Genomic DNA, 19,571 nt, shown 5'->3' with positions numbered 1-19,571 from the left:
ATGAGTCATCAAGCTGCCCTTTGATTGGATAAAAACCAAACACCCCTGAGACCATCAGTCAATTACAGCTATTCTCAGCTTCATTCACAGATTTATTAGCTTGCACACACAGAGAGAAATTCATTCAGCAAAGTTCATTCATAAAAATTTCAACACGCTGCGTATCATCCTGCACATTTCAGCCTTCTGTTGCAGAGAGGCATCTGAAAGCTCTGAGAGGAGTCGGGGAGGGAGGGAAGCTCCGAGCCAGGGTGGGCAGGCTGGGAGGGGATCTGAGGAACACGGAAGGACCACAAGTCAGAGAAATAATGCGGAGGAGCGCCTGTCACTAGTACTGCTGGCTTGTGGCCCAGATGGGATGCAAGACAAGATCTTCCAAGAGAGGGCAGCCATCAGGAGAAACGAACTCAGGCAGAAGGGCCTTTGGCTCATATAGACATTTCCTACCCACCCCACCCCCCCTCTTTTTTTTTTTTTTTTAACGAACAATCACTGGAACAAATAAAGGGTTAATAGGCCAGACATTGCCCCGCCCTGTGGGAACCGGAGGGAGCAGGTTTGAAAGTTCCTGTGTGCAGAAGGGAGGATGGGGGTGGGGGGCGCTAAATATTTCTGCAAGGCTCCCGCACCGCCAGCGACGCGGCGGGACCGGCTGGCTGGTTCTCCGCCGGGTTCCGTGCCCAAGAGTAGGAGGTGAGCGATCCTCGCCGCCGCGAGGCTGGGTCCAAGCTTTCCCAGCAAGGAATCCCCGACGAGAACACCGGGTGCTGCCGCTGGGCCACAGACTGCACCGAAATCAGCTGGGTAGGCGTTTTCCCCTGGGCTGTTACCCTCGAGGACCCGGAGCCGAGGCGGGCGAGCGCGAGAGCGGAGTTGGAGAGGTGGCTGCCGCAAGTTGCACGGGGCATTGAGGCATTTGTTTCCCGTTCCGTTTATCTGGCAGACGGCGAGGCGATTTATGCAACAGTATCCTGTTTCAGCACTGCCAAGGCTATGCGAGAACGCGGTCAGGACAGCCTGGCCGGACTCGTGCTGTATGTAGGACTCTTCGGGCACCCCGGGATGCTGCACAGGGCCAAGTACAGCCGCTTTCGGAATGAGTCCATCACGTCCTTGGACGAAGGCAGCCCGGGAGGCTCGACCGGGAGCAAGGGCTCTCCGCAGCCTCCTTACCCCACCCTGGCACCACACCTGCCCGCTGAAGACGCTGCCTTGGCCTCCCAGGAGAGCCCCACCCCATTGTGCACCTTGATCCCTCGCATGGCCAGCGTAAAGCTGGCCAACCCAGCCACCTTGCTGAGTCTGAAAAACTTTTGTTTGGGTACCAAAGAGGTACCACGACTCAAGCTCCAGGAAAGCCAGGACCCGGCTCCCAGCAGCCCGGCTTCCCCTGAAACCAGTTTCAATAGGGCCGTGCCAGCACCTCCGCCTCAGCGGGACCCCCTGGGGCACAGGGCGACCTCTTTAACTCCTGACGCCTGCCCACTTCCCGGCCCTGGGGAACCAGCCCCCCGGAACAGACAGGACAGACACTCTGTGCAGCATCTGCTGGGGCTGGGCATGAACTACTATGTGAGGGTAAGTCTGTTTCCCTCTCTGCACTCCTTCTGCAAGGGTCATATTCTCTGCTTTCTGAAAGGGGCTGCGCATCATCCGGCCGAGTTTTAGATTTGGAGAAGTCACCATGGGGCTTTCCAGGTGGCGCTAGTGGTAAAGAACCCACCTACCAGTGCAGGAGACCTAAAGGACACAGGTTCAGATCCCTGGGTAGGGAAGATCCCATGAAGGAGAGCTTGACAACCCACTCTAGTGTTCTTGCCTAGAAAATCCTATGGACAGAGGAGCCTGGCAGGCTACAGTCCATGCATAGGGTCCCAAAGAGTCAGACATGACTGAAGCAGACTTAGCATGCAAGCACCTAAGACATTGTGTAGCTGGAGGGGGCGGAGAAGGGAAGGTGGTCTTATAGGTTTCCCTACAAATATCTGGCCTGTACTGAAATCACATGACTTTTGGTTCAAGGGCACGAACTGGTGCTGCATGTTAGTGTAGGTAGTTGCCAAGGGTAGGGGCAACCGCTCATAGAGAAAGCTGAGGTGTCCCTGCTGGACTGAGGATTCTGTACAGGAAGAGTCAAGAATTTCAAATCTAATTAGTGATTAAGACTCAGTAAATTATACTGGCCATTGTATTTCAGTAGAGATTTTTGTGCTGGAGGAATACATAGTGTATAAGGGACCTGAATTGTTTTTAAAAATCTAATTCAGCATTTAACAAACATTTCTCCAAACATGGGTGAATCTCTAATCTTGTGTTAGGAGGTAGCATTAGGTCTTTGGTGCACATTTTTTTGTCTTTATTGCCTACGCTGTGGCCATGGGGCCTTGTCCATGAGCCATGTGCAAAATCAAGGCCCTTATTGGCCTTGCATCTGCCCTTTTCTATTCCATATCCGAGTAAAAGAAGATTTGACTTCTGTTCTTCTAGAGCTCACAATTTCAATCAGGGAAACCAACAAATACAGGTGAAATAATAGAACAATATTTAGCAACATATATCTGGTGTGAGATGCTGAGGGAATTCAGGAAAAGGGGAAGGTTGTTGTGGTCTGGGATTCATTCATAGGGGAACCCTCAGGGGAAGGTGCATCTTGGAAGACCTATCAGATCTTTATTGGCAGAAAGCAGGAGATTCCTGGCAGCGCATGAATTGGAGCAAAGTCCAAAGGCAGATACCACTGTGGTTACTGCAGGGGAGCATCATGCTGGGCTTAACTGAGAAGAGAGGGAATGCTGGAGGGTAGCTGGTGGTAGAGAGCATGGCTGGCACATAGCTGATGCTCAAACAAATATGAGTAAAATAAGGCAAATTACAGACAGATCTTGGGTAGCTTGGCAGGGAGGGAGCAGCTGACCAAAGCTCTTAATGCCCAAATAGGGAGTTTGTAACACTCTGACTGGTAAACAGGAACCTTCATAAGTTTATAAATCAACTACAACCTGATGAAGGTGGTTTCAAAAAGACCACTTTGTGAATTTATTTGTGAAGCAGGGAAAAATGAGCAATTGGGAGGTTGATAAGAAAGATACTCTAGTTTAGGCACCAGGGATGGTAACATGGATTAATGTGAAGATGAGAGAAAACAGATGAATATGAGTCTCTGTGAAAAGAACCTCAACAGTCTTCGATGACAGAGCAGATCATTTCGGATCATCATACAAATAATAGATGGGTGAACATTTATTGAGCAGTGAGTAGACTGCTGAGTGTGTTTATTGCTATTTATAGTGGCTGTGGATGATTATTGATAGAGTTGTGAGGAATGAAAGATAACTTCAGATGTAAGCTTCCCAGTGGGATTAGCGATGTTAGTGATAGAATGAGTTGGGAACAGGGTCACATTATGTTTAAAGTAATGATATTAACTGGTTCTAATTTGTAGGTAGCAGTTGTGTAAGACAAGCACTCTTGTGAGAAGTTTGATCTGAAAGTAGACATTTGAGAGATAGCCCAATAACTGTATCACACACAATTAAGATCTCAAAGAACGTTAAATGATGAATGCTGAAAGGGTTACAGGGAAAGCAGGCTAGGGGCAGCCTTGGTGAATTGATAACAAAAACCTCCAAGGAAGATACATTTATAGGACACTCAGCTCTTATCCTCCCTGACGGTGACACAGCTCATCATGGAAATAGTTTCACGTATCAACTAAAAGTTTGTGGGTACTTGATGGATGTGAGTCTGAGTGAACTCCGGGAGTTGGTGATGGACAGGGGGGCCTGGCGTGCTGCGATTCATGGGGTCGCAAAGAGTCGGACACGACTGAGCAACTGAACTGAACTGAACTGAACTGAACTGAAGTATCCTCCAGGCTCTAATGGGAGAATGTGATTCTCCTACCCCATGCTCGGCACCTGCCTTCCCATCACCTGGACATCCTCTGTCTTCTGCTTTGCCTTTCCTTCCCTCTTGTACTTCCGTCCGCCTCCCCACACCCATACACATGTACAATTTCTAATGTGAAAGAAGTTGCTGTGTGATCTCCATTTCCCTAGGGAGTGTCTCCAGTGGCATTTTAGATTTTTAATGAGGATGCCATCTGTCTTTTTCCTGGTGATAATGATGGATCCTAGGAAAAGTGCTGACCTCATGATCTATGTGAGTCACACTGTTGCCAATAGACAGTGACATGAAACACCAGTGAACACCTCTTTTAGGAAGTAAAAAATACATGGAAAACCATAATTTATTAATTTTTATAAAACCCTAGCTTTGAAAGATGGAAGGAACTCAAAATTTATCAAGCTCAATGCCTCTATGAAGAAACTGAAGACTAGAGAAGTGATTTCTTTTTTACGGCCACACAGGTGAGTCAAAAGAAGAGTTAGCGGCAGAATCCAGTTGCCCTGTGTGCCCCAGTCTTTGCTCCTTTCCCCACAGGTGTTCATCCTGGTTGAGATTCTGCTCAAAATTCTTTTAGATGTGATGTGCACTCATTTTAAAAGATGAAATGCCAACCTGTTAATTTATAGTGAAAATTATTGTGCCGAGGAAACCAAAATTGTGATCTCATCTGCAGAAAAATGTGCATAGGAAGAGTTAAATCAAAGGTCTCTTAATGATGATGGAATCAGAGTAGAGAAGTGAGAGAGATACTCTTTTTGAAGAATCTATTTTAGTACGATAACACCTGTTTATAAGTTTTACGTGTACAACATTACATTTCTACTTCTGTATACACTACAATGGGCTCACCACCAAAAGTTTAGTTTCCATCTTTCACCATAGAGTTGACCCCTTTACAAAGCCGTTTCACCCCTGCCCCTTCCCCTCTGATAACCTCTACTATATCCTCTGTATCTACATGTTGTTTTGCTTTATTTATTTTGGTTTTTATATTCCACATATGAATGAAGTTATATGGTATTCGGCTTCTCTGTCTGACTTATTTCACTTAGCATAATACTCTTAAGGTCCATCCATATTGTTGCAATTCTTTTTTATGGCTAATATTCCATTGTGTGTGTATATATATATTATATGTATATATATATATAATATATATATATGCATGCATGCTAAGTTGCTTCAGTCATATCTGACTCTTTGTGACCCTATGGACTGTAGCCCACCAGGCTCCCCAGTCCATGGGGATTCTCTGGGCAAGAATACTAGAGTGGGTTGCTGTGCCCTCCTCCAGGGGATCTTTCTGACCCAGGGAATGAACTTACATCTGTCTCCTGCATTGGCAGGAAGATTCTTTACCACTAGCACTACCTGGGAAGCCATATATATATATATATATATATTTCACATCTTCTTTATCTGCTCATCCATTGATGGGCACTTAGTTTGTTTCTATACCTTGGCTAATGTAAATAGTGCTGTGATGAGCTTAGCAGTGCATACATCTTTTTGAGTTAGTGTTTTGAATTCTTTGGAGAAATACCTGAAAGTGGCATTATTGGATTGTATAGTAGTTCTGTCTTTAAATTTTTGAGGAACCTCCTTACTGGTTTCCATTGTGACTGTACCAGTTTTCATTCCCACCAACACTGGATGAGAGTTCCCTTTTCTCTACATCCTCACCAACACTGTTTATTTCCCTTTGGATAATAGCCATTCTAAGAGCTGTTCTTGATGGCTGGTGGACACAGGGGGACTCTTTCAGGCAGAAGACAGCCACATATTCTACCTTCTTATCCACATCATGTGAGTGCTCCTCTCCTTCCCAAACCTGTTTCATTCATCCTCTTCTCTGTTGAGAAAATATGTGCTGTGGCCCAGATGTGTGACAGGAACTATTCCAAGCCTTAGGGACAGATCAGTGGATTAAGAGACCAGATCTGAACCCTCATGGAACTTACATTCCAGTGAGGGAAGCTGAGTCATGATTGAACAAACCAGTAAATATGTATGTGTAAGTAAATATAATAGGTCATGTGTATTGAGTGCCAGAGAACATTAAAGCAGGGCAAGTAAGAAAGGCAGTTAGTTGGCTGGAGACGGAGGATATTGTATTTCTTTTTTGTATAAAAATGGCATAGTTGGAGCTCCTTTTAATTTTGTTGTCTTGTGTCTTTTGCCTTCACAATAAGTACTTAATTTGCCATCTATTCTAGGTTAGAGTTGTCTTTAGGTTAGATATTCTTTTAAAAATGACTCTTTTTTTGATCTTATGATATAAAATCAGTTATACAGCTGAGAATACTTTATGAATCCCAGGAAACTATTTTGAATAACTTTTATTCAAGCTCAGACCTTAAACTGCCTGAAGGTTTCTCAAGAAAAGCGGTCTAGCAAACCATTCTTTGAGAGATACCAAATTAGAAATGGACAGCCAGACTGGGTCTGAGCAAAGTAGTGAGGTGGGTGAGGTCTGTTAAATGTGGCCACATGGTGACATTTGTTCCCACCATAACATTACATTTCAGTTTTTTATGAAGTCTTTCCAATTCACTTTGTCTAGCAACAAACATTCATGTGGAGGTCTCCCAGGTGCTCAAAATGGTCTGTGTATGGTGAGCCTGGAAGATATATAACACAACCAGTGCTCTCATGTGTAGAATGAGAGAATTGCTCTCAATGACCTAGAAGGCCCCCATCACCAGCATTTTTCTCCTTCTTCCAGTCTTACTGAGATATAATTGACATACAGTACTATATAAGGTTAAAGTGTACAGCATACTGCATTTGATTTATATACATCATGAAATGATTACCACAGTAAGTTTACTGAACATTCATCATCTCATATATTAATGGATACAAAAGAAAAGAAAAGAAAAAGGAAAACTATTTCTTTGTGATGAGAAGTCTTAGGATTTACTCTGTCAGCAACTTTCATATATAATGTATAGCAGTCCCAACACCAGCATTTACAGGCACTAAAGCTCCTTTCTCCATGTGGGAGGTATTTAAATATTAGTTTCCTTTCCCATACCCAGTTCCCAGATTGCCTACAACTTAGTTCAGAGGCTAAATAAATCAGAGGCAAAGAAACTAACCCAGACAGAACTGCCACAGGTTAGCATAGTAGTTCTCACAATAAAACACGGAGAAAGGCTGTTTTCTCTGGGTGAGGACATCGAGACTCAAAGAGTGTATTGTCTACCCTACACTTTACAGTGTAAGTAAATAGCAGACTGAAGATTCAAATCCAGGTTCATCTCACTTCAGTGCTCTTCTTCCCACCCTCTCCCCTTACCTCCAAGCAAGTCAGGCAGTCCCGCAGGTTCCTAAGTGGAGTAGCACAGATGAAGGACCATACTGGGCAGGAGAACTTTTTATGGGACCAACCCACAGAACTTGCCTGCTTGCATTCATTTGTGTGATTTCAGTCTCCTCACCTCAGCTGCACCCAGTGCAGCTGTTTCCACAGACTGTATTAGTATCTGAGTGCTGCCGTAACAAGTGTCACAGACCAAATGGCTTACAGCCACAGACATTTATTCTCTCTCGGTTCTGGAGGCTAGAAGTCTGAAATCAAGCTCTCTGCGGGGCCATGATCCCTTGAAGCCTCTAGGAGAGAATCCTTCAATGCCTCTTCTAGTTTCTGGTGGCTGCTAGCAATCCTTGGCATTACTTGGCTTGTAGAGGGATCACTCTTGTCTCTCCCTCCATCTTCACATGTCTTTCTCTTCTGTGTGTCCAAGGACACCAGTCATTGGATTAAGGCTCTCACTAATCCATTATGACTTCATCTTAACTTGATTGCATCTGTGAAGACTCAACTTTCAAGTAAGGCCACATTCATGGTTTTGGGGGTTAAGACTTCAACGTACCTTTTTGAGCTATGCAATTCAATCCATAACAGTTCCCCCAAAACATTTATTGCAATGTGTTTGCCCACAGAAACTTTCTTGCCTATTGGGCTCATCAGTTTTGGGTGCAAATACGATATTTTGACTTCCTTTGTAAATCTCATGGTATGTTCTCACCATCCATCTTCCTTTTTCTAATGTTGTATCTTAATACTGAGGCTATAGACTAGTATTGCCTATTGTCCACACTAGATGTGGTCCATGGTACTATGATGTTCCGTCTGCCCCAACTGTCTCTTCTGTAGGAGAGCACTGGTCTAGGAATCATGAGGTCTAGGTTAAAGTAATGGCTCTGACACTAGTCAGCTGTGTGACCTGGGATGAGTCATTTCACTTCTTTATTTTCTTATATTTGAAGCAAAAGTGAACAGAATGCTATCTATGATCCTAAGACCCCATGTCCCCTTTCCCATTGTCTGAAATCTATTAGGATCTCTTTTCTGAAGGAAGTAACTTTTCACACCTTTGTCTCAATAGCGAGGAGACAGAATGCCCTTCGCATCCTCTTGCTAACGCTGAGCTGGCTTCACCAGTAAAGCAGAAACCTTGCACTAGCATGGATACAGGTGGTCAACATTTTAGAGAGATGGTGAGAGAGGAGTCAGGTGGAACAGTATCTGAGTATGGGATTCCAGGGAGGAGTGGAGGGTGGGCAGGTCCAGGAGGCAGGCCAGTGTGAATGATGGTGGCCAGTACTCTGGGACCATGGCTTTGCTTACTTGGTCTAGCCAGCAGGGCCATGCTGGGGCTTGGCATCCAATCCACGGTCTGTAGGAGTACCAGGAATTAACCCTTCTCTGTTTTCTCTGGGCAAATGTGATAAAAGAAAAAGGCCCTGCCACACACATCAGCAGTCTAATAACTCTAACCTTGAAAGTGGAAGATTCCTAACCCTGGGGAACCCTTGAAGAGACTGTCCTACAGTTTATGCAGAATCGTGGGACCTTGGTTGTGTGGATTAGTGGTGTGTGCACAGTGAATGGAAGTGGCTTTCTGCCTCTGCTGTTTTCCCCCTTTTTTTTTTTTTCCCTTTGGAGTTATTGGTGGATAAAAGAGACATCATACAGATGGGAGGAAATAATTCCAGCTAAAACTGACTCTCTGGCAATGAAGGTATTATATTTTCTTACTGTTTCTTGAAGTAGATGTAGAATTGGATTCTGCTAGAAGTTAGGAAAATCCTGGCATAGTTGACCCATTGTTCCTGTTGTCTTTAAAACTGCACATATCCCTTGATCTGACCAGTCCTTGCTCACCCCTGACCACTAGAGCATTAGTTGGAAGATAGTATTTCAGAGATCACCATATCCAAAACCTTCATTTTGCAGTTGAGGAAAGAGGCTCAGAGATGTGAAATGACTTGCCCCAAGTCACACAGCAACTTAGTGGTAGAACCCAGACAAGAACTGCCAGTTCTGTCTGTGCTGTGCTTAGTCACTCAGGTGTGTTCGACTCTTTGCAACCCCATGGACTGCAGCCCACCAGACTCCTCTGTCCACGGGGATTTTCCTTGCAAGGATACTAGAGTGGGTTTCCATGCCCTCCTCCAGGAGATCTTCCCAACCCAGGGATCAAACCCAGGTCTCCTGCATTGCAGGTGGATTCTTTACCATCTGAGCCACTAGGGAAGCACAGTTCTGTCTACAACACTTTTTTTTTTTAAATTGAAGTACAGTTGATGTACAATGTCATCTTAACTTGTGTACAACACAGTGATCTATCTATATATATATTATTTTTCAAATTATTTTCTCTTATCAGTTCAGCTCAGTCATGTCCGACTCTTTGCAACCCCATGAATCGCAGCACGCCAGGCCTCCCTGTACATCACCAACTCCCGGAGTTTACTCAAACTCATGTCCATCGAGTCAGTGATGCTATCCAGCCATCTCATCCTCCATCGTTCCCTTCTCCTCCTGCCCCCAATCCCTCCCAGCATCAGGGTCTTTTCCAATGAGTCAACTCTTCGCATGAGGTGGCCAAAGTATTGGAGTTTCAGCCTCAGCATCAGTCCTTCCAATGAACACCCAGGACTGATCTCCTTTAGAATGGACTGATGGTATCTCCCTGCAGTCCAAGGGACTCTCAAGAGTCTTCTCCAACACCACAGTTTAAAAGCATCAATTCTTCGGCACTCTGCTTTCTTCACAGTCCAACTCTCACATCCATACGTGACCACTGGAAAAACCATAGCTTTGACTAGACGGACCTTTGTTGGCAAAGTAATGTCTCTGCTTTTTATCGTTTATTATAAAATAATGAATGTAGTCTGTGCGTATACAGTAGGTCCTTGTTGGTTATCTATTTTATATATAGTAGTGTATATGTCCAACATTCTATTTTCTGCCCCTATCTTGCCTCACTTTCCCTCACTCCCCAAACTAAATGTGCTATGCCAAACATATCTACATGATTGAAATATTGAATACATGTCTTTTTTAAAGACCAGAATAAAAATGTTTTTCTGATAGGAAAACAGCCTTTAAAAAGCAATGAGAAGGAAAAGGAGATCAAGGAAGAGTGGAAAGAAGCCCAAAACGCATTGGCTTTGCCAGTTTTACCCTTTTGTCTATGGAGGTCCCGGTGGGTGGCAACGTGTCCATGTTGGACCAGGACTTGTACAGCGTGCATGGACTGACCTTATTTCATTCATCTTCTGAAACCCCTTGGGGTCATTTCGCACATGTGGCTTTTCCTCTCACTTCCACTTTCATGTTACTTTAAAGCTAGTACCATACTGTGTCATCACATGGGTCAGATGGAAGCATCCCTGTTTCCCAGTGTGACAGTCCCACCATAAGGAGAGTGATCCAGAAGATACACAGGGCTCAAGGGGCAAGGCCATGTCACAGTGTCTTCTTCAGAGCCAGGTTATGAGGTGGCTGGGGTCTCTTCCCCTCTCCTAACAGTTATACGCTTTGGATCTCAGGGTGGTCTGGTCAGCTTTGCAATGAGGTATCAAAATCATGGTGACCAAAAGATGTAGGCCTCAGTGTTGTGCACAAGTAGCTACTACATGAAAAGGTTGCATCTGAAACAGAGTTTTCTGAAAGGATATTTGGGAAAGTCAAGAGGCCTCAAAGAGCTGGACTTTTGAAAACATTTGTTGGGGGGCATCATATGAGAATTTATTGATAGCGTAGCAATGATGATAAGGAAGTATAAATTTGCAACCATAAACTCAGATGTACAAGTTCAGTTCAGTCACTCAGTTGTGTCTGACTCTTTATGACCCCATGGACTGCAGCACACCAGGCTTCCCTGTCCATCACTAACTCCCAGAGCTTACTCAGACCCATGTCTGTTGAGTCAGTGATGCCATCCAACCATCTCATCCTCTGTCGTCCTCTTCTCCTCCCGCCTTCCATTTTTCCCCAGCATCAGGGTCTTTTCCAATGAGTCAGTTCTTTGAATCAGGTGGCCAAAGTACTGGAGTTTCAGCTTCAGCAACAGTCCTTCCAATGAATATTCAGGACTGATTTCCTTTAGGATGGACTGGTTGAATCTCCTTGCAGTCCAGGGGACTCTCAAGAGTCTTCTCCAACACCACAGTTCAAAAGCATCAATTCTTTGGCGCTCAGGTTTCTTTATAGTCCAACTCTCACATCCATACTCGACTACTGGAAAAACCATAGCTTTGACTAGATGGACCATTGTTGGTAAAGTAATGTCTCTGCTTTTTAATATGCTGTCTGCTGCTGCTACTGCTAAGTTGCTTCAGTCGTGTCCGACTCTGTGCAGCCCCATAGATGGCAGCCCACTAGGCTCCTCTGTCCCTGGGATTCTCCAGGCAAGAATACTGGAGTGGGTTGCCATTTCCTTCTCCAATGCATGAAAATGAAAAGTGAAAGTGAAGTTGCTCAGTGGTGCCCGACTCTTAGCGACCCCATAGACTGCAGCCCACCAGGCTCCTCTGTCCATGGGATTTTCCAGGCAAGAGTACTGGAGTGGGGTGCCATTGCCTTCTCTGTTGATATGCTGTCTAGGTTGGTCAACTTTCCTTCCAAGGAGCAAGCGTCTTTTAATTTCATGGCTACAGATGTACAAGAGATGTCATTAAAATATGTGTGTGTATATATATATTTAAACTGTAAATATTTAAAATCATATGAAATCCGACACTAAGCCCTCTCTTGTTTGTTTGACAGTATTTTCCATTTTGGTCATTATTTGTCCCCCAATCTCAGGATCACATAATGAATCAAGGGGCTCTAATTTGTGCCCCTAAATAGGGGAGAGGCCTCTTACCTTCAGTTCATTGTTTGTGGATGGTTCCCTAAAGGCAGGAGCACCCCAGCATTTGACCTTCTTTTGGCCATTAGGATGTTTACCTTCTCTGGAAGCCCCTTCTGCGAATCCAGCCTCTCTAGCTGCAGTCATGTGACCTGTGGGAGGTTCATGGGATTGAGACAGGGAGGGAGGGAGGGAAAAGAATGCAGAGTACAGGCAGTGCCTACCCAGAAAAGAATCTGGAACACAGCGGTCATAAATCAACAGTTTACTGACACATTTTGTCTGGTCAAATTAGAAAAAAAATTTTTCTTTTGATCAGTACAACATTTTAAAAACCAAGAACATTCATATAAAACTCTGGATTTTTCTGGCTTCTTAGAAGAGCTGACAGCACTAGGCTAGCCATCCCACATGTTAACAAATGACCAGAGGTGGGCACTGAGCCACAGTCCCAATCAGTTGCACTCACTTCCATCACCTGTCTGTCCAGATCCCCACCCACCCCCCCTCTCCTGCAAGGTGGCTGAGTTTGCATAACTACCTGTGACATTGTCTTTTATTTTCCACTTTGGAATACCTGGGAGAGAAGCTGAGAATGTCCTCTTCCTGGGCACCATAGTGGGGCTTCTTTCTTTTATGCAGTGGGACGGAGTATTGGGAATGGGTAAGACCCAGGAAACCAGGATGCGGCCTTCTCCACTCAGAGGTTCTCTTCCCATCCTCACAGAGTTGCAGAGTTTTCAAGAGTAGTGGGGCTCCAGGACTAGTGCAGGCCATTCCTATTTTGCGAAAATGTGTCAGGCAAAGTTGGTTTGTGTTATCATTTCTTGGGATGGTGAATTTTCCCAGAGAAATAATGTCGAAGGTTGATAAAGCTTTCTCATATGGCTGGGGAGAGGATTAAGTGAAAAAAAATTTATGGATAAAGATTAGCACAGAGCTGGTCACATGGTAAGTCTCAGGTCGGGGGAGAAGAATGAACTTTCAAAGTTCTAGGAGTGCCTTTGGGCAAAAAAAAAAAAAAAAAAAAAGGAGAGACTAGCTTCGATTTTGCTGTTTTTAGCATTCCCTTTAAAAGCAAGAGAGTTCCAGAAAAACATCTATTTCTGCTTTATTGACTATGCCAAAGCCTTTGACTGTGTGGATCACAATAAACTGTGGAAAATTCTGAAAGAGATGGGAATACCAGACCACCTGACCTGCCTCTTGAGAAATCTGTATGCAGGTCAGGAAGCAACAGTTAGAACTGGACATGGAACAACAGACTGGTTCCAAATAGGAAAAGGAGTACATCAAGGCTGTATATTGTCACCCTGCTTATTTAACTTCTATGCAGAGTACATCATGAGAAACGCTGGACTGGAAGAAACACAGGCTGGAATCAAGATTGCCGGGAGAAATATCAATAACCTCAGATATGCAGATGACACCACCCTTATGGCAGAAAGTGAAGAGGAGCTAAAAAGCCTCCTGATGAAAGTGAAAGAGGAGAGCGAAAAAGCTGGCTTAAAGTTCAACGTTCAGAAAACGAAGATCATGGCATCTGGTCCCATCACTTCATGGGAAATAGATGGGGAAACAGTGGAAACAGTGTCAGACATTATTTTTTTGGGTTCCAAAATCACTGCAGATGGTGACTGCAGCCATGAAATTAAAAGACGCTTACTCCTTGGAAGAAAAGTTATGACCAACCTAGATAGTATATTCAAAAGTAGAGACATTACTTTGCCGACTAAGGTCCGTCTAGTCAAGGCTATGGTTTTTCCAGTGGTCATGTATGGATGTGAGACTTGGACTGTGAAGAAGACTGAGCGCTGAAGAATTGATGCTTTTGAACTGTGGTGTTGGAGAAGACTCTTGAGAGTCCCTTGGACTGCAAGGAGATCCAACCAGTCCATTCTGAAGGAGATCAACCCTGGGATTTCTTTGGAAGGAATGATGGTGAAGCTGAAACTCCAGTACTTTGGCCACCTGATGCGAAGAGTTGACTCATTGGAAAAGACTCTGATGCTGGGAGGGATTGGGGGCAGGAGGAGAGGGGGACGACCAAGGATGAGATGGCTGGATAGCATCACGGACTCAATGGACGTGAGTCTGAGTGAACTCTGGGAGATGGTGATGGACAAGGAGGCCTGGTGTGCTGCGATTCATGGGGTCGCAAAGAGTCGGACACGACTGAGCGACTAAACTGAGCTTGGCATCCTTTCCCCTGGCCAGCAGTGCCACCCTGGTAGAACTTTCTTCCCTAAGCCTTTCCCTATGATGCTCACCAGGGCAGGCTTGCCCTCTTCTCTAAAGTTGCCTACTATTTCTTTACTAGTCAGCATTCCTCTTCCTTCAGTACAGCAGAAGGAAAAGCATTTGCCTTTGGAAAAATATTTATTACTTCATCAAATCTTCATTGTAGTATTTCTCAAAGTTTGCCAAGCATCAACTATATCAGTTAAAAATACTAGTTAAAAGTGAAAATTTTGACCTTACCCCAACCCCCGCCCCCCCCATCCCCCTGCCCTCCAGCCATCCTGAATTTGCTGGTTCAGAATCTCTGAGGCTGGGCCCCAGAAATCTGCATTTTAAACAACCCCCCCTATGATTGGAGAAGGAAATGGCAACCCACTCTGGTATTCCTGCCTGGGAAATCTGATGGACAGAGGAGCCTGGTGGGCTATGGTTCATGAGGTCAAAAAGAGTCAGACACGACTGAGGGACAGAACGCCAACACTCACACACCCACTATGATCTTCTGCTGCACAGAAAATTTGGGAACCTCTGCTGAGTCCAGCTGGTACAGTGGTTCTCAGTCAGGGATGATTTTGCTACTAAGGGGACATTTGGCAATGCCTGGAGACATGTTTGGTTGTCATAACAGGGGAAGGGGAGGGGAAGTACTGGCCTTCAGAGACTAGAGGCCAGGGATGTGGCTCAACACCCTACAATGCTCAGGACAGCCCCCACAATACAGAATATTCAGGCCCAATGTGTCAGTAATACTGAGGCTGAGAAATCCTGAGTCACAGGGACGAAATGCATAAACCTGGGCTGTGCATTTGGAGGTAATAGTGAATAAGGAAAGAATCAACATCTGATTCAGCATTTGACTCCTAAAAATCTAACCCAAGTAACTTCTAACTTTCTCAGGCCTTCTCCTTTATCCTCTCTCTCTTTTTAAAAATATTATTTAGTTATTTATTTATGTGGTTGTGCTGGGCCTTAATTGCAGTATGCATGGTCTTTGATCTTCATTGCCACATGTGGGAATCTAGTTCCCTTATCAGGGGTAGAATCCAGGCCCCTCTTCATTGGGAGCACATGGTCTTAACCAGTGGACCACCATGGAAGTTCCTCTTTTAGTCTCTCTCAAATCCATAGATTCTCTAAAATTGTAGTTTACTTTCACCTCCGCCCAAACAATACTGCTGTGGCTTCCATATCAGGATCTCAAAGGATGGGAATGAGAGTAAGGGCCCTATGTTGTTATGACTCAGTTGTACATCAGATATGTCCACACTGGCAAAAGAGTTGACCTTTACTCAGGTGCTTTCTGGGCTCAGTGGCATTTGTAGACTGACTTGGTATCCTAACCAGGGTTTTCTACCATTACTGATACCTTCACTTCTATAGGGAAATACCTTCAGAATTTAAAGATAACTTACACGTAGGTTTTAAGAACAGAGCCTGTCTTGGGTTGGAAACTTCCTTTTGTTAGAGGGAAAGAACTGCTGGAAAGCAAGCAGCTTGAGCAGGAAGCATATGCCCTATAAGTATAACCCCAGAAATTAGATTTTTCCCCTCAATGTCATCAGAGAATAATTTATGTGAATCATTCTTTGGGGAATGGTGAAATGTATAATTCAAACCTTTTTTTTTTTTTTAACATAGTGCCAACTCTGGGACCTTGAAAGGCATTGTCTCTCCATGTCCTGTCTTCTCAGCATGACTCCTTTAACCCTGGACGCAGGGCTCAGACTGATACGTTGACTACAAAGTACTGTTTCATAGTGAGTTAAGTGATTCAAGGTCACAGAGCTCATCAGCTGCTGAGCAGGGACTGTAATTCAGGTTTCCCTACTCCCAGGCCAGGGCTCTTTTCACTACCTTCTGTGAATAAGATGTAATCTTGTATGTGGCGGTTACAGAAAGGAAAGGAGAACAAAGGTGTCCACACAAATTCCTGTAATATATGGCAGTGCTTAATAGATGACACCAAAGTGACGCAAGCAAACCGTGTGGGAATTCAGGGAGGAAAGGGGACTCCTTCCATTCGAAATGATTGTAGAAAACAAGGTTTCTGAGTCTTGAGAATGGATGGGGTTTCCATAGGCAGAGATGGAGGAAGAGCATTCTAGGCCATTCTAGGCAAAGAGGGTGAGGCATGGAGGTGGGAAAGTGCAGGATATATTTTGAGAAACAGAGAGTACAGTTGGACTTGGTTGGATGATGTGTTAGGTATGTGCTGGAGATCAGAGCATGGGCTGGTGCTATAACAAAGTTGTATAGTATCCAAGAAGTTGGATTTTCCAACAGAAAACTGTTGAATAATTTTTGAATAGGGGAATTGCAAACTTGGAGTTATGTTTTGGAAAGATTACATGGGCTGCAGTGCTCAAAGAGGACCCAGAAGAAGGGAGGCTAGCCAACAGGAGCCCACGTGAGAAGTGGGTTGGGAAGAAAGGCAGTGGCAATAGAAACCAGGAAAGATGCGAGACCCACTCAGGACAGGATTAGGAAGGAAAGGTCTGGGCATCAGGGGTGAATTCCACTTAGCATGTGCTGCCTTCAAGATGACCTCAAAGCATCCAGCTGGAAATCTCCAGAAGAAAATGGGATAGTTAGGTCTGAGGAGAGGGTCTGTTGTTGTTGGCATCAAAGCCCAGGGAATGGACGAGGCTACCAAAAGCAAAGTGTAGAACAGAGAGATGCATGCCACATTGAAGTCTTCTGTGGAGGGAGAGGAAGAACAGGCCTTGATGAGCAGGATAGAGAGATGACAGGGTCCTCTAGGGAGAGAGGGGAGAAATTTTCAAGGAGAGAGAGGTTGGATACAGGAGTATCAAACCCATAGAAGATTCAAGGAAGATGAGAACTGAGAAAGAGCCATGGTTTGGCCTTTTATCTTCTTATTCCCCATCTCCACTAAGATATTCACATTCAACTGCTGCAAACCAAGCATAGAGTTGGGTGCTCCAAACCTCCACTCTTTCCCCTTGCCTTCTCAGGAAGCAGCATCTCCCACTTTCCAAGTCAGGACCACATACTCTGCCATACTCCACCCAGCCTTCAGTTATCAAGTCCGATCAATTCCACCTTTAGGATGTTTCCCGTGCACCTCCATCTTTCTCCACCTCCACTGCAATTTCTAAGGAGGATGCTCTACGAGACAGCATTTTCGAACTTAATGATCAGCTTATTATGGAACTATTTCATGAAACACACTTTGTGAAACTCTACAACGGTAGCTTTCAATTGAAATTAGGAGATGAATCATCATAATATAACATATATACGTAGAGAAAATAGATACTTCAGGGTACTGCACTCTTAAAAGCAGACAACTTCTATTTGGGTAGTCAGAGAAGGCTCCCAGGGGAGATGGCATTTAAGATGGTCCCTAAGGTTGGATAGAAATCTAACCATGGGGATTATTTTTTAAAAAGGATATTCTGGATGGAGGGGACATAGATGAGGAAATATAGGTTATGTACAAGGGAGAGCACTGATTTCAGTTTGGCTAGAGAGAGACTGCTTTGGAAAAAAAAAATCAGTGGATAGTAAAATTTGAGCCAGATTAAATATCAGGCTAAGGAGTTTAGATGTTTAAGGAGGCATGAGGATTCATTTGTGCTAGAGAAGGGAGTGACTGGAGGTGGGGAAGCCCTTTCAAAGGTTATTGCAGTGGCACCCCACTCCAGTACTCTTGCCTGAAAAATCTCATGGATGGAGGAGCCTGGTAGGCTGCAGTCCATGGGGTCGCTAAGAGTCGGACACGACTGAGCGACTTCACTTTCACTTTTCACTTTCATGCATTGGAGAAGGAAATGGCAACCCACTCCAGTGTTCTTTCCTGGAGAATCCCAGGGACAGGAGAGCCTGGTGGGCTGCCATCTGTGGGGTCGCACAGAGTCGGACACGACTGAAGTGACTTAGCAGCAGCACCAGCAGCAATCAAAGTGAGAAGTGTCTATATGAGGGTCTTGGTAGAGGGAATGAAGTAAAGAAACGCTGGTAGAGACATTGTGGAAGAAACATCTGATAAAGAGGCAGAGAGGGAGGGCAGATTCCAAGCCAACCTTTTACCTCTAAAATGTTAAGGTAAAGGCTTAGGGTGAGATGGGAGGACATGCCAGTAAAAGACATGGGGAATCACAGAAGGAGAAGCAGAGTTGGAAGGTGAGAGGTTTCATTGCTGATTTATGGAACTTGAAGTCATGGAGAGTCATCTAGACAAGAGGGAGGTGTCCTGCTGCCAGGCGGAGTTGAGGGGAGAATCTGGCCGCTTAGTCAAGCTAAACAATTGAGTGCTCTTATCTGACAATTGTCTGAGTAAAACAGAGAGATTTTAGGTAATTTTAGAGGGTGGTAAAGTGTTTTTTAATGTGTAGTAGAAGGCCTCTTTTGTGATGAAATATTTCATATACTGTATACTTTTGACCCTTAAGTTAAAATTATGTAAATAAGCTTTTGTGTTGTTGAATCAAGGCCTTTTTTCTGTTTTATACATACAATGCTTAATATCCCCTTTCACCATTCTTGCATAAATTCAACTCGTAGTTTATCATCTACATTCCTTCTTTCAATTTCTTTAGAGTGTGATGAGTTCTCAAACACGTCTTCAAAGCACTCTGAGTACAGAATCAGTTTCATTTTTTAAAATATCCTTTTAGAATTGACTTACTGCTACTACTACTAAGTTGCATCAGTCGTGTCTGACCCTGTGCGACCCCACCAGGCTGCCCCGTCCTTGGGATTCTCCAGGCAAGAACACTGGAGTGGGTTGCCATTTCTTTCTCCAATGCATGAAAGTGAAAAGTGAAAGTGAAGTCGCTCAGTCGTGTCCGACTTCACGACCCCATGGACTGCAGCCTGCCAGCCTCCTCCATCCATGGGATTTTCCAGGCAAGAGTACTGGAGTGGGGTGCCATGACTTATCCACATTTAATTTAATGTGATTTAAAAAAAAGCAACTTACCTTCGTAAAGTCTTTCCAAAGTTTTGATGTAACTCTTAGAGAAATTATAACCTTTTAAAAAGAATCCACACTCGTATTTTATTTTGTTCAATATCTACTTGTTGCTGTTGTTTTTCAGTTGCTAAGTCATGTCCTATTCTTTGTGACCTCATGGACTGTAGTGTGCCAGGCGCCTCTGTCCTCGCCTATCTCCCAGAGTTTGCTCAGATTCATGTCCGTCTAGTCTGTGATTCTATCTAATGTACTTGGATGATGTGATTTCAATAGCAATGACAGCTGCCATATGCAAGTATGGAACAAATACAGTGGGATTCTTGGTGAGTCCG

At 44.4% G+C, this 19,571-nt stretch overlaps 1 protein-coding gene across 2 annotated transcripts in view; it reads left to right on the top strand.

Moving 5' to 3' along the window:
- Positions 581-19,571, top strand: part of SHC4 (SHC adaptor protein 4) — a 131,260-nt gene continuing 112,269 nt past the window's right edge. The window contains exon 1 of one of the 2 annotated variants that reach the window (XM_005685801.3): positions 581-1,578. In XM_005685801.3, coding sequence (XP_005685858.2) covers positions 994-1,578 — 585 coding nt within the window. In that variant the 5' untranslated portion in view covers positions 581-993. The remainder of the gene's footprint in view (positions 1,579-19,571) is intronic. The other variant, XM_013967152.2, reaches the window with a different exon arrangement.

This window comes from Capra hircus, chromosome 10 (assembly GCF_001704415.2).
Source record: "Capra hircus breed San Clemente chromosome 10, ASM170441v1, whole genome shotgun sequence".
Lineage (NCBI taxonomy): Eukaryota > Metazoa > Chordata > Mammalia > Artiodactyla > Bovidae > Capra > Capra hircus.
Note: the sequence above shows the minus strand (reverse complement) of the source record. Positions and strands in the feature narration are given on the sequence as shown.